We start from the raw sequence: 15,702 nt of genomic DNA, 5'->3' as shown, positions 1-15,702 counted from the left end.
GTTGTGAGGGGCTCTTTGTGGTAATAAAGATTAAAGTTACAATTTCATATTTTCTAAGAAAGTCAAAACATAATTATTTCTATGTCTTTTGCTCAATAGGTTGTCAACTCACTATTATACGATCATAGGTGTCATTCTCACACTTAAAACTCATTTACACCGGATATAATAACCCAATTACCTCCCAATTACCTCCCTTGTTTTCTATTCTCCACCATGGAGTAGCTTTTTTCAAACGTTTGAATTTGAAGAGGAAAATGATATTTTTGCCAATTTCTCAACTGGCAATAGTGAATTATAGGATTAATAGAATTATTCTTTAACAAGGTAGGACTGTTAATAGATACCATCTATTTTAAGGCTTTATTTTAATAAATTTTAAAAATATAACTTAAAAATATGAAATTGCAACTTTAAGACCATCGGAATGTTCAAAAGTTCCAAGAAATGTTTCCGCTAGTGGTTGTTTCACTTACTTTGAACCTACTATTAGGAGAGGAGAATCCGTGTTTGTATGCCAGAAAGTAAATACCCGTTTGGGCACGCATGTGCGGAAAACTAGCCCATCAAGCATTTACACTTGCAAAAGACCGACTTTTTCTGCTGGCGGAAACGCGTACATAGAGAGGGAGAGAGAAATGGGGTTTAACGCCCACTCGACACAAACCAGGTCATTTCGGGACTAACATATGGTTGAATTTTATTTCATTAATTCGCTTGCGCGTAGGAGTCTTTAGCAGTGGGAGGAAACCGGAGGACCCGGAGAAAACCCACCAGGTTGGACAGGCGACCCTACTCCTTGTCACGTACAACCGGGGAATCAAAACCACACCAGTTGACTCAATGACAGACCTTATGATACAGTGCACCTGCGCTAACCATTCGGCCATCCAACCCCGGCGTACATGGAAAGCTACATACCGCTATTTTGCCTTGGATCAAATACTAGTTGTCCTCCTTGCTTGCAAAACCACGTTTTGAACAATTTTAGTTAAAATGGAGTTCTTTGCGATTACTAATTCACTTTTCAAAAACAGACACAGTTTCTAAAACTAGATTATTTGTGAATAAATTTTAAATCTGGAAATACCTTAATACAGAATAATCTGGACAAATTCCATGGAAGTTACGTTACGGTACTCATTAATCGACGTTCAAGCTATAATTTTGGTTCCCTTTTTGATCGAATGAATGTAGATGATTACGTCTTGTCACGTGTAATGGACAAATAACATATTAATTGTTTTTTTCTTTTTTAAAATTCTATTTCCATATTTCAAGCTAAACGTGACCTAGAGTCTGGTGATAAGAATGGAAGTGCTGTTATGTCCTTAAAAAAGCCTATAGAGAAAAAACGTTTAAACAGTGCTGGTGAGTCACACAAAAATTAATTTCCAATTACCATTTAAACATTCTCCTTACATGTTCAAACATGGTATATATATGTTTGGAATCTCTTTTCATGTGTTTAAGTATATGACGGTTAGTTTTATAATTTTTTTGTAGTTCGCAAGTATTCTAGTATTATATTCGCAAGTAAACAGGACGATTTTATAGATTTTAAGATAAAACTCATCCTATGGTAGCAGGGTGGCTCAGTGCGTAAGGCACTGACTCGCTAACCTGGAGGTCCAGGGTTCGATCCCTTTAGTGCCCTATGTGGTGTAGGACGGCGAGTCTGACAAGGAAAAGTGTCCAGATAGGACGAAAAACAAGGTCCCATGTACACGTTGGTGAACACGTAAAAGATCACTTGACTGTTAGAATTCGAAATAAGAGTAGGTCGTAGCGCCGCGGCCCGGGTTAAAATTTCCCTCATAGTCACAGCAAACTGCATGACGTATGCCCGTCTTCGTTAGCCCAATTTCCTTCTATTTCCTATATATTTTTTTACCTTTTAGGTAGTTTGACTGAATTACTACCGGTGACATTCGATGTAATTGATCATCAATATGCCTCACTCGGTATTCCTCGGTAGTTTCTGTGATTACCAATTGAGTGAAATTGTGCATTGGATCCCTCACTGTTCATATTTATCAGTCGGACTACACAACCTGTTGGGGTTAAGGGGGGGGGGGGCATTTTGGACAAATATCTGCTTTTGCGTATGTGTCATCAGAAGACAAGCGTAGGATTAACGTTGCCATGATTAACGTTGCTTTCAACGTGGATCATTTGTATTTGACCTTTATTTTTTTAATATAGCCTCGAATGTTATGGCGGCAGCTCGATTAGCGCAAATGATGACATCAGCTAACCGGAAGGAATCGACTGAATCACAAAGGAAGATATCCACAGGGACTGATAATACTATACCAGTGGCTGTCGTCCATGGCAAAAGATCGGTTAAAGGTACCAGCAATGCTAATAAAGAAAGGTAAATCGCTAAACATACCACATTGTAATATTATTCCACGTCGATCAAATCTTCACAGTATCAAGGTAGTTAGAACATTAGTTTGGTTGATTTCGTTTGCCGACTTTGTGGTACCATCAGAGTTATTTGAATGCAATTTCAGTCGCACCATTCATATGTTTGCTACAAACTTACTAATCTGAACAATTAGAGCCACAACGATATATTTAATTATAATTTCGAATTCCACCTTCGGTCCTTTTACGTTCCCACCGATGTGTACACGGGGCTTGGACTTGCCTCCGATTCGAACAGGGCGCTGTTCCTGGCCAGTCCCTCCATCCTGGACCAATGACAAGGGGAAACCACGCCGGAAAATCCCTAGGAATTTACTCGGTCATCACCGGGAGGGAACTCGAGACCCAGTTATCGAGCAAGCGTCTTACCTACAAAGCCACCGTGGCTTTCGTGTATAACGACAAAGTCGGCTAATGCAGCCAGAGTAGTCTATCGGATGCATATCGTGTTAATTTTATTTTTTAATTAACGATTGCTTGAATTTGTGTATTTTTCAGGGAAAGAAAAATCAGTAAAATATTGACTGATAATTTGGCTCATAAATTCCCACGACCTGAGAGGCAATCACAGAGCAAAGAGGAAACAGTTTTGGCGTATCTGAACGCTAATCGCCTGAAATCGATAGAATCTAACAAAACTAAAATAAAGTCTGCTTCTAGGGTTACGAACAGTTCAGACGACAGTTTAAATCAATCTTCGTCTGAGGAAGAGCCAAGACCCGTGCGTAAGCCACCGAAAGTCGCGCCAAAAGTCAGTCAAAAACCGAAGATTAGTTATATCAATGAAATTGCCAAACGGAACCGACAGAATCCACAAAATGATGTCAATATTCAAATGAAAAGTAACATAGTACGATCAGAAAAGACACGAAAACCCCACGTTCCTAAAATTCATGTGTATGACTGCAGTCAGGATTCGGTGGAAACAAATGAACCTTCTGATGACGTCATGGATACAGACGACACCAATGGTATTGACACAAATAAACTTCAACCCCAAAGAGAAAGTTTAGACATAGAATCAGATGAAGAGGATACTGATAGTGATGCTGAGCCCGTTTCCAACAAATTTGCATCGGTGTTGGCACGTTTTCAAAGATAATAACCCACCCTATAAATGAAACTAGACCGTTTTTGTTGTACCAAATAATCTATAAGCCTCCCATAGTGACATTGCTACCCGGTCCCTACACCATATCCAATCCTTTATACATCTTAATATCGTAGTTGGTGCGCGGCCAAAGGAAAATGAAAATGAAAAAAATAGAAATGGGGTTAAACATCCTACTGTTCTTCTCCAACCATAGGCTAATGAAGACGGGCATACGCCATACAGTGTGCTATGAGGGAAATTGTGCCTGGTCAGACAGCGGCGCTAAGGCCAAGGGATCTTTTACGTGCACGACAATGTGTACACGGGACCTCGACTTTTCGTCCCGTCCGAACCACTAAACAGCTGTCCTTGTTCTGCACCACTGACAAGGGGAAACCACGCTGGAAAATCTCAATGAACTTTCTCGGCCAACGCCGGGGGCGAACCCGTGCCCTCCAGGCTAGCGAGTCAGCTAAAGGCCAAAGAGACACCTTATATTCCAAAATGATATTATCCACTTAACGAGTTTCTGGCTTAACTATATATAGTAACGTATTTGAAGGCTAATATAATGTAGGAAACTTGTAATTTCCGAAAACGCTAAACCAATCACAACAGTTAACGTATGCAGCAGATTTATAACAAAATTCGCATCTTCATTAGCCAAGTATGCGCAAAAAAGTGGGACGTTAAACCCCATTTCATTTCATTTCTTTTCATTTCGAGTCCAAGTTTCTAGAGTTAACACCTGTAGGACTGAAAAGATGTTTGACTTGTGAAGCGAGTGATACGAAAACTCAGTACATACATTTATAATGTATCTCAAATATCCCTAGAAAGCTATATTTTAAAAAAGGAAAAATCATTTTTCCGTCAAGAATCTATTCTCTTCGAAGATGTCTCCGCCCCCTTTTTGTAATTGATAATTTTCACAAATAAATTTTTATTTTCTAAATACTTTTAAAATGTGTTATGATATATTACATCCACATTACCAAGGAATCCAATACGTTTTCCGTCATATACTGTACGTATGTTGTGTATATTCTATGTCTACGAGATACTTATCTTATATACATGTAAGTCGTTTTTTTCTCCAAATATGGCGATCAGTTTTACAGAGGTAAGAAGATCGGGGCTAAATCTTACGTTTGTATTTGAACGCGGGGATGTTGATCAGTTCAGGTAGAAAAATGATATAAGACTAAGTTGTGATTCGGATATTAAATCAAGTTCTTCCTAATATTTTCGCCATAATGTTTCAATATCATCAGACACGTTATATTTCTTTCGTTATTTTTTTCAAGCATATGAAACTAACACAAACTATATATACTCTTCAAAAAAGTAGGGGATATTCAGAAACAATACAAAACTGCGGAAATGCACTGCTGTTTTTATTAGAGGTAACCAGTGTATGTTAATACACATGAACATAAACAGTTCATATGGGCGGCTTATCTGACGGCCCCATTTCACTCGCAAAGAGATACACCGTCAAAAGTGAAAATGGACGTTTTTGATTTTGTCTTAATAATGAGTAATTGCTCCACCAATCCTCAGACATTCAGCAATTCGTCGTGGCATGCTCCTAATCAACTGTCCAATCACGATTTGGAGCAATTTGACCCACTCCTCTTGCCGTGCTACGGCCAATTCTTGCAGTGTTGTAGCACGAACACGTCTCCCGATCAAATTAAACGTAACACACTAAAGCAAAGATACGCTAAACAGTAAATCCTATGCAAGAACCGATAGGAAAGCAAACATGGATAGATAAACTAGCACGCGGAAGTTTTCATCAACCCTTCCTTGAAGTGTCAAATTTGACAATGAACCCCTCCCACGTGTATGGCGAAATTGCGTGTCGCATGTGCAGCTCGGTGGTTCTGTTGGGGCGATAAGTTCTTCATCTGTGAACATACTCTCAAAGCATGTCAAATGTCCATGACTATTTATCATATCGCAACCTGCATAGGTATTCGCATTTCAATATCCCCTACTTTTTTTGAAGAGTATATATACACTTCTGAATTTATTGTATTTAGTATCCAACCTAAATTATCGTCTAAAGAACATTTCTTTATTATTTGTTAAATTCATATAAGAAACATTTGTTTTTGACCTTCTGGCGCATTGCGACTTTAAACATTACAAGATACACCATGTTCATGAGTAATTGTTATTTACACGCAAGTTTCTATACGCAACACAAACAGGGTCATTCAGGAATAACACATCTTGATTTCAATAATTTACTGTAGAAAACCCACGAGGTTACGAAGGCAAGCATGCCCTCTGTCATGTATAAGCTTGATATCGTAGCCACGACACCAATAGATTCCTCTATAGTGCACAGAGACCTCGTAAATACTGAATTAATGTCATACCACGTTATTCACTGTTAGCAATGTTAAAAGCGGTAAAAGGGGTAGTGACAATCAAAATAATAATCACGGTATTTTTGGTAGTGCTGGATCGTCATATAGAATATATCTAAAAATTTGACCAATGGTCGTATTTAAAGTTTTTAGTTCTTCCGGACCTCTGGGAACAGGGTTTGAGTTAGTCCAAATATGTACAGCGAAGTTATTTTTCCATGGATAATCATTTTTCTTAAAAAGAAGGTCCGCCTCGAACCAATTAGGCCGATAAAATTTGTCCGATTCCATATGAATCCGTCCAGGATTTTTATGCCACATGTCTCTTGGAACATGCAACGAGTTCTTGTAAAATTCAGTTTTATTGTAGTTGAAATAACTTTCGTACCATTCTTTTATAAATGGCGAATGTCTTTTTGCTAGAATGATGGCGTTGCCCATTCCGGTTCCGTTTTCTATAAGACCCATAGTTATATCATGATTTCTGAGCGGATCTAAACTATTAACCACTACCATATCTGTATCTAAGTATATACCACCATTTACTGTAAAACAATAGAAAGATACATTATATTCCATTCTCGAAATGTTAGAATAAAGGTTTATAGCGTAATTAGTGTCGAAAATCGTTATATTAAAAAAGTTAAGATAATAAAACCCATTTTAGGCGGGTCAAACGACGGCTAAATGATGTCTTACGTAGAACAAATTGCAACAAAAGGTTTTTTGTTTTCTATTGATTCATTATGATGTCCTAAGTAAGGAAAAGAAAGTTTACCAAAATCGGAGTCCAAATAAGGACAGGGGGCGTGGCCAAATCCAAGATGGCGGCTGTCGATCAAAAATTGCAAATATCTCTAAAACTATTGGATTTAGACACCATAAATGTATTGCGGACAGATAGGAAGTCGGTACCAGCGAGTCTAAAAATGGCGACGTTAAGTCTCTACGACGTCATGACGTTACTGTGACGTCACAGTGGCATATCAGACGTCGCATTTCTTCCAAAATTAGTCCATTTCTGCATGTTAACAGTAAAAACGAATGCTGATTCAGAGAAGAGTACAATAATGTAGAAGGAAGCTAAAAGTATATGAATATTGCTGCATTGTCGAAAGGTGATACTATTATAGTAGCCGCAGGAACACGGATTCATTTCAATTGTCGACAAAAATAGCCTACATCAATAAAAAGAAATGAAATGAAATGGGGTGATACATATACGTCCTACTGTTCTGCTCCAACTGGGCGCAAAGGCACTCTTATATCGAATTCCAACTGCAAAGGGTTCTTTTACTGGAGAAGTGCATTAAAGGTTGAATGGGCGGGGCTGACCAGTTTTGACATTTGGGCCACTTAGAAGTAGGTTAATCCCCAAAATCATCATAATTTTGTCACAGTTGTATTCGAGATGTGTTACAAAAAAAAAAAAAAAAATGGCTGTAAGCGACCAGCGCCCCCTGGCAGTGTTCCTAAAGCATCACTTACAGAGTTACGTTTTCGGGGCCCCATATATGTGAACACTGGACAGACAGGAAGTCAATACCACAGAGTTCAAAAAGATGAAAACTGGTCTACCCGACATTTTACGTTTTGCCACGGGATCTAGCTGAAAGTCTGTTGGGATGTACTTTTCCTGATGAGCCAGGCTAATGGTACTAGTCCGGTAGTCAAACACCAGGTTAAGCCTTGCAATGGAAATAAAGCAGGGCCCATTAGAGGGGGGGGGGCAACTGTGACATTTGTCCAGGGTCCCGGAGGTATGCCGCGTAATGGTAATGTTTTTAAAAATACATTTGTTGGTATAAAGTCAAAAAAAACCACACTGTTACTTGACCGTAAACCAGACTAGTTCCATGGGTAAGATTAGAATCGGATTCTGTCAGATCTACTTTTTTGGAAAAATTGGTAAATTTAAAACTATAAATCACCTGCCCCAGCCTTACTGCCCTGGAGCCCCGACCCGTTCTCGTTCCGTTTGATGCTATCGTCATCGTCAGGGTATTCGGGCCAAGTCCTTGTCTGTAGAACGCTACAATGAATGAATGATCGCTCTAGGTCGGCTGACTGGTATCCGATCATTAAGAACGAAACTGAAAGCGAAACTTCTACTTTCGTCTTCGTTTTATTAGGTGCTAAAAATCTGGAGGTTTTTTGACATTTTTGCAAATTGAGGACCCTTTTCCCACCAATGTGCTTTAGCAAAGTGACCTCCAGTTACCCCAGATATACACCAAGTGACGCTAGAGACTATGTGTCTTTCAAAGCCTTTCGCCGAGTTGCTTGTCCCAGGGCCTGGATCTCGCTGTCGCAGGCCATGAAGGAGCAACATTAAGGAGCTCAGCGACTCAATGTTTGACACCCATTTTGTGCTTGTACTGTGGAAGTGCATTGAATGTTGCATGGACAGGGCAGACCAATTTTCACCTTTTTGGACTCTCTGGTATCGAGTTCCTATCTGTCCACATATAAAGTAATGCTTTTGGGGACACCGCCAGGGGGTGCTGTTCACATTACCGCGAAAGTTGGTTTTGTAACACATCTCTTACATCTACGAAACCGGTGTCAAAATATAAATGTTTCTGATGATTTTTGGGCCAAATGTCAAAATTGATCAGCCCCACCCATTCACCCTTTGATGCACTACTTCTCCAGTGAAAGACCTCTTGGCGGATGAAATTCGATATACGAGAAGGCTGTTGCGCCATTGCAGGGCAAAATTCCCGTCATAGTACACTAAGGAATCCAAATGGGAGCAGAACAATAGGATGTATAACCTCATTTCATTTCATTTCTTCAAAAATTGAAATGAATCCGTACTTGTAACATATCGTTCTAACCCAACATAATGGGGACACACTCTTCTCTGCATCAGCATTCGTTTCTGCTGTTAAGATGCGTAAATAAACTAATTTTGGAAGAAATGCGACGTCTGGTGTGCCGTTGTGACGTAACAGCAACGTCATGACGTCATAGAGACATAACGTCGCAATTTTTGGACTCGGTGATACCGACTTCCTATCTGTCCGCAATACATTTATGGTGTCTAAATCCAATAGCTTTAGAGATATTTGCAATTTTTGATCGACAATCGCCATCTTGGATTTGGCCACGCCCCCTGGCCTTATTTGGACTCCGATTTTGGTAAACTTTCTTTTCCTTACTTAGGACACCATAATGAGTCAATAGAAATCAAAAAACCCTTTGTTGCAATTTGTTCTACGTCAAATGTTAGTTTGACCCGCCTATTTCTTCAATTTGATCAATTCTAACTAATGTTATGGCCATTTATAGTTTACTGCCATCTTTATGTACATTAGATAAGAAAATAATAATTTTGCTGCTTTTTCTTTTTCGTTACAAGCCATTCTATTCATCATGAATTTCTGTTTACATTGAGATTATGGCAAATAAATGACACATCATTAATAATATCCTATTGTGAAACATCGAGCAAAAAATGGTGTAGTGAAATACACCGAGTTTCACCACTCTCACTCATATAAAATAAAGAATCGATCTATTGCTTATCGCTGCTTATAACCTTAGCGGAGAATGTTAATCATCGAGCTCCACCAAGGCATTCACCTAATAAACATCCACACTAAGTTTGAACAATTAGAAGCAAAGTTTTTGTGCCCCGGAATGTGTGATGGACAGATGAATGAACACATTTTAATAGTCCTCTGCTTTCTTCGTAAAGGATGCGCATTTGAAAAAAACGATTAATATATTACATCTTTATAAAATTGATACTTACACATTAACATTTGTAATCTGACTAAGTCTGATAAATGATGTTTCCATCTGACTGTTCTATTAGCTATGGTAGGTGGTTGTTCTCTATACACAAATCGTAAACCCTTAACATCATTCATAGCTCTTTTCCACCAGTAGCCAACCGGATGGGCGTCACCTATTACATACAAACCCCACGGTTTGATCATCTTTTTGGCGCTCATTATGCTCACATAATGCCAGAATTTGAAAGTATATGGTCCAAATATTACATAATAAACAATTTTAGGAACGCCGTAGCCGTCATCGGGTCTATCACAAGATTTTCCTTCTTCTAATCCGATCTGATTAAAGAACCACCTACACACCACATCTCGATTTTCAGCCACATTGTCACAAAACAGAGATTTATTGAGGGTGTCGATAGTTGAGTCTGGAATCCGCAAAAGCGTCAAATCTTTACAACTAGAGCGTTCCAAGTCCGTCGGTTTCTGTATTTTTGGTATCGCCTGGAAGAAATCCCGTCTTTGGAAGTTTAACACATTTTGTGGAACTTTATCTGAGTGGTAAATAAGTAAACAGAATACTAATATAACTGTCGTTAAAAGGGCGTAGCAGGCCAAACCACCAAAAAACCGTTTACCAGCTCGGCGGAACAACATTGTCTTTAAATTGCGGTGACAACAGGACTTAGTCAATCTGCAAGAAACAAACATTTAAAAACAAATAACCTAAAGATAATATACAATGTATGTTAATTCGGGACTACAGTCTATTCAATTCACTAATTGTGTGATAAGGATTATCAAACGGAAAGGCAGTTCAAAATTATTGAGAATATATTTGAACAGACGAAAAGCCTACAGAGAGATAACCAAATTTATGTTTCGAGATATAAAAAATGAAATTGTCGATATAATTAATACATTAGATTAATAGAAACCAACAGTCAGATAAATATTAGAAGCTCATAAATAAAAGCCGTGAATCGGAATGGGAACAACATTTTTCTCAAAGACTCTAGTTTACCTGTCCACAGTGATCCAAAATATATACCGAATGTCATTTAGAAACTAAAGATATAAACCTTGGTATTAATAAACTCGTTACGGCGTTAATACTTAAAAAAAAGTCATATTGAGGAATTTAAAGACGACAAATCTAGCAGACGTGGCTTAATAATAAACGAAATGATTAAACATTGTTCTAGTATTTTATTTATCACTCAAGTTCTTGAACGTCAATATTAATCGACATAGTCTCAGATTACTGAGAAAATAATAAGATTCAGAAAAAGAACAATAATTGATATTTATTGATAAAAACAATAATTTGCCAATGATATGAAAATAAAAATGTTAGTCATGTTTTCTGATGTCTCTATGGGAATTTTCTATAAATTACTTTAAAAAATAAAAACGGTAAAATATTATACAATCAATGTATAGTATAAAATCTAATGATAAACTAGGGCTCACAGAATCACACAGAATACACAGCACCTTTAATGTATTGCTTAAAAACCGACCAACCCCGGGTTTTTTGGGTTTTTTTGTGGCCAAGTAACCCTAAATACAGATATTATTTACTTTGGCCTATGTCAACTAGTGTCTGATATTAAAGGTACTGTTCCATACTCTCTCACATTTCAATTATTTAAAAGTTGCAAAGAACCTTTGTTTACAACCCGATTTTAATAAATCTAGAATGACCACCAAATGACCTATAGAATCTTTTGTCATCACAATTTATAAAAAAAAAGAAAAGAAAACCCAGTTTTCATATGTCGAATTCTTAAAAATGTAGGTCAAATATCAAAATTATCGATTGCAAAGCGTCAAGGGTTTCTAAAAATAAAATGATGTTGAAAATCGGATCAAAATAATGGGATGAGATTGGCTTCCGTTTTCAAAATGACTGCACTTCCGGTGCAACTAATTATTAAAATTAACTTTGTCAACGGTTGGTGTTAAGCAGGGTTGCAATATGAGCCCACTCTTGTTTGATGTCTATGTTAACTACCTTAAAACGTCAGCTAGCACCCCGTTGTTTAAACCGTTATCTCATCTCATGTTTGCGGATTAATTGGTTTTATTGTTCACCAATGAAGCCCATCTCCAGAATCAATAAAATAATTTACTTGAATGCTGTTCCGATGGTCAACTGAAACGTAATCCTTATAGAACAAAATTAATGATGTTCCTTAATCCTAACAGACGTTTAAAAGGCGTATTATATAAATTCCATTTTAGATAATTTGAATTCCAAAATACTTTGGCTTAAATTCCAGCTTTAAAATAGCATTTTTTTTTTAAGAAAGCTCGAATGATACATAATCTCTACCCTCTACAAAACTTTACCATCCTATTGTTAAGCAGATAACGCTTTGGGGCAGAGATTTGAGGCTCTTACTTTATCATTAAACCCTGAAATAATATTGATAGATGGGAAAAATTTGAAGAAAATAGACGTACAATGAGCAGTTGTTAAAAGCAAACAGATAGATCAAATTTCTGTATCTAAGTTAGGTAACACATTTGAGCAGTTTCTAAGCTATTTCTTTTTACTTTGGCGTCTGATGTGAATGATTAAATGTATAAAATGTATAAAAACTGATCCACATTCAATTTTTACATTTTTTTAATTGTATATAACAAGATCAGTATTGATCGAAATATACCTACATGTATATTGAATTCTAATTCGTGTATTTAATTTCTATACATACTATTGAGTTAGAGCTATACGCCCTTTACATACACCCTTAAACTTTCATTAATAATAGATATATTATTATATGCATAAGAAAAGTAAACTTGATTCAATTCATATCTCTCAAATAAAACAGACTCTATATCTTTGCAGTTGTTATAAAGGTGCAATTGTTTAAAGTACTAAGTCTCTAACTCAATATCATCCAAAATCTTCAACATTGAAAACACGATTTATTTGTCAAATTAAATCAACGTTCATGTTTTGATCTTACCAGAAAAAGATGGGCTTTTGATATCCAATATTTGAGACAAAAAAAAACATTTTACCATTGGTACACGAATCGTGTACCATAATGCGCCTCAGCCCTAGTTGTATCAAGAGACTCGAGGGACGAGGCTAGACACATTGCACCAAATCAAACGGCGTATGTAGACTCGAATAACAAGACGCTAGAAATTTGCACTCGCTTGAGACTGCTGGCTTATTTCGCCGAACATAACTGATTTGAAATTGGAGTAAAAACGGAAACCATTGAATGTAAATCAGTTTATATACATTCATATTACAGTATTATATGCGTTGCGACCCACTTTTGTCAATTTCTAGGTCCAAAATGTTAGCGATTTAGCTCCTTTAATTGTAAGCCAATTTTGACGGTTCACCAATCACAAAATTGGAGATAAGCGTGATAAAGACCTCACAGTAATTCAAATTCTCTCTCACCATTAATTATATTAAAATAATTTGAAATACAACATGTGTGTACATATAAACATCAATATTTTACATACAACTGTCGAGCTGTATACACTATTAAACAATATAAATATTCTCATCACAATTTTATTATATTTTATTGTAAGCAATTTAATATTGATGTATACAAATTAAGTGGGCGTGGAAATTTAATGGCGTTGGATTTGTTTGTGAGGAGCGATTCTTATGGATTAATCAGGATGTTTAAAAATGGAGAGAGAGAGAGAGAGAGAGAGAGAGTAAACGTCCACTTGACGGTTCACCAAGCACAAAGTTGGAGATAAGCGTGATAAAGACCTCGCAGTAATTTAAATTCTCTCTCATCATTAATTATATTAAAATAATTTGAAATACATGTGTGTACATATAAACATCAATGGTTTACATACAACTGTCGGGCTGTATACACGACACAAACTAGGTCATTTCGGGACTAACACATGGTTGAATTTATTTATTTCAATAATTCGCTTGCTCGTAGGGGTCTTTAGCAGTGGTAGGAAACCGGAGGACCCACAGAAAATCCACGAGGTTGGACAGGCAACCCTACTCCTTGTCGCGTACAACCGGGAAATCGAAACCACGCCGGTTGATTCAATGACAGATCTTATGATATAGCGCGTTCTGATTATGTACAAACTAGTCATCTTTTGTCTTGTTAGTATCAAGGACAAAGTATGCTTTCTGGGTCTACACAGACTTTGATGATGCGTATTGGGTAGTTGTAACAAACTATATATTATTATACAGGTAATATGAGTGCGTTTAATGTCATAATTAAATAGTTTAGTTTAGTTGAAAGAATTTCACAATTTCATTTTCTAACACATATATATATTCTTTGCAGACGGATTACGACACTTTTGTTCTCTTAAGCTCTAAATGTCAAAAACGTCACATTTAAAAATAAAACAACCCAACAAACAACCGCCCCCCCCCCCACCCCAAAAAAAAAAAAAATTGTAAATAGAATGAAATGGTGTTTAACCCCCTGCTTCGTTAAACCAACCCAGGCTAATGGCCGACATACACCAAGCAATGGGTATGGGGGAAATTTTGCCCACTAAAATAGTAACAACAACATAAAAATCAACAAAAACAAACGAAAAACAAAATACACTTCATCTTGGGCCGTGCCCTGAAGATATGGTAACACAAATCTTAAAAAAAAAAACAAAAAAAAAACAAGTTTAAAGTAGCAACATCACGAGCGTATTATTGATTTATAAACACCAGCCACGTTTTGCCTTTGTGTAGAAATAAAAACTGTTTTATTACTTCTACAAACTTATAAATGTTACGAACTCCACTTTTTCCAAATATACATCGTTTCAAAACTCTAATTCTTAAACTAGTTAATTAACTAATATTTGTTTACAATACGAGATAAACAACAATTGGCATTGTTCTAGGCAAAAATCGAAACTTAAACTTTCAGAATTTCTAAATCAATATCCACAATAATATTCAACAACTAGTATGATTGAAGGCTGATTAATGGTGAACATTTTATCTGACTTGAATAAACTTATAGATACAGTTTGATTATATAAAACTGTATGCATTCACACGTAAGTCTAGACAAGGCATTTCGTTCAAAACTCTTTCGTTCTGTAATAGCAATATTTTGAGAATCAGTCTAAAACAATTTAAAATTGAACTTATAACCAGGACAGCACAGCAATAATCTACTTAAACAATATTAAAAATTGACCACCCTGTTGTACCGTTATTTAGTCTATTTTTTTCTTGCAGCAATAAACCGACTAATACTTTTTGTCATCGATTTAAACTTCGATAAAATGAAATAAAGTAACAACTAACCTTTTCTATGTGTTAGAACTCCGATTGTTATGTGACATATTTATTCTGGATCAACCAACGTCCACGGTTATTAATCACTGAATGAGAATATTATTCACATTGGTTAACTGTCTCCTACAATCACAGCCTGCTGACGTTTTACCACGTAAAGTATTATCGCATCAAAATCTTTAGTCCTCCAGTCATATATACATAGATAATAATTTTATGGTTTGTTATTTCAATTTTAATCAAACAAACCATAATGGTGTTACATCTTCGAGCTAGTCCAATGAAGCATGACATTCATAAAATCAACGCTTCGTTTTGATAAAGCTTTATCGTCAGTCAGCCATCTTGTTATGATCTAACTTTAAAGGGATTTATCCTTGGGGCATTCGGTGTTAAAGAAACATCCGGACAACGAGTTATAATGTCCTAATTATCTTTAAAACTAATGCGTTTTTATTACTACTAGACGTATATTAACGTAAACGGGTTAGCATAATTTATATCTAAATTCTTTGGTTCATGTTAGGAGCCAAATTCTTTAGCAGTAGTTTAGAGGTAATAAGAGGACAAATTCTTCTGCCCAAATTCTCTTACTCGTTAACATAGTTCGTCTTATATCAAAAATCTTCCGCTATTCCAAAATTATTAGTATGTAGACAGCACGATTCCGATACTTTGAAATTTTTGTGTAAAAAACATGAAAATTCCTGTTAAAAATTATTAATTTGTTCTTTAAAAAACAATTTAATATGTATCCACGGAAAAGTCATG

At 36.4% G+C, this 15,702-nt stretch overlaps 1 protein-coding gene across 1 annotated transcript; it reads right to left on the bottom strand.

Moving 5' to 3' along the window:
* Positions 1-4,542: 4,542 nt before the first annotated feature.
* LOC126832601 (uncharacterized) lies at positions 4,543-15,265 on the bottom strand. Its single transcript, XM_050563445.2, has 3 exons — positions 14,941-15,265; positions 9,668-10,344; positions 4,543-6,452 (listed from the first exon to the last, which is right to left on the bottom strand). Exons 2-3 carry the CDS (start codon positions 10,305-10,307, stop codon positions 5,980-5,982), a joined length of 1,113 nt encoding a protein of 370 aa, XP_050419402.2. The 5' UTR covers positions 10,308-10,344; positions 14,941-15,265; the 3' UTR covers positions 4,543-5,979.
* Between the last annotated feature and the right edge of the window lie 437 nt (positions 15,266-15,702).

The sequence above is a fragment of the Patella vulgata genome, chromosome 9 (genome assembly GCF_932274485.2).
Source record: "Patella vulgata chromosome 9, xgPatVulg1.2, whole genome shotgun sequence".
Lineage (NCBI taxonomy): Eukaryota > Metazoa > Mollusca > Gastropoda > Patellidae > Patella > Patella vulgata.
Note: the sequence above shows the minus strand (reverse complement) of the source record. Positions and strands in the feature narration are given on the sequence as shown.

Coding starts and splice junctions, on each gene's coding strand:
- LOC126832601 (XM_050563445.2), bottom strand. CDS start 10,307: ATGTTGTTCCGCCGAGCTGGTAAACGGTTTTTTGGTGGTTTGGCCTGC. Junction 6,453..9,667: donor CAGATTACAAATGTTAATGT/GTAAGTATCAAT, acceptor ATTGTTTTACAG/TAAATGGTGGTATATACTTA.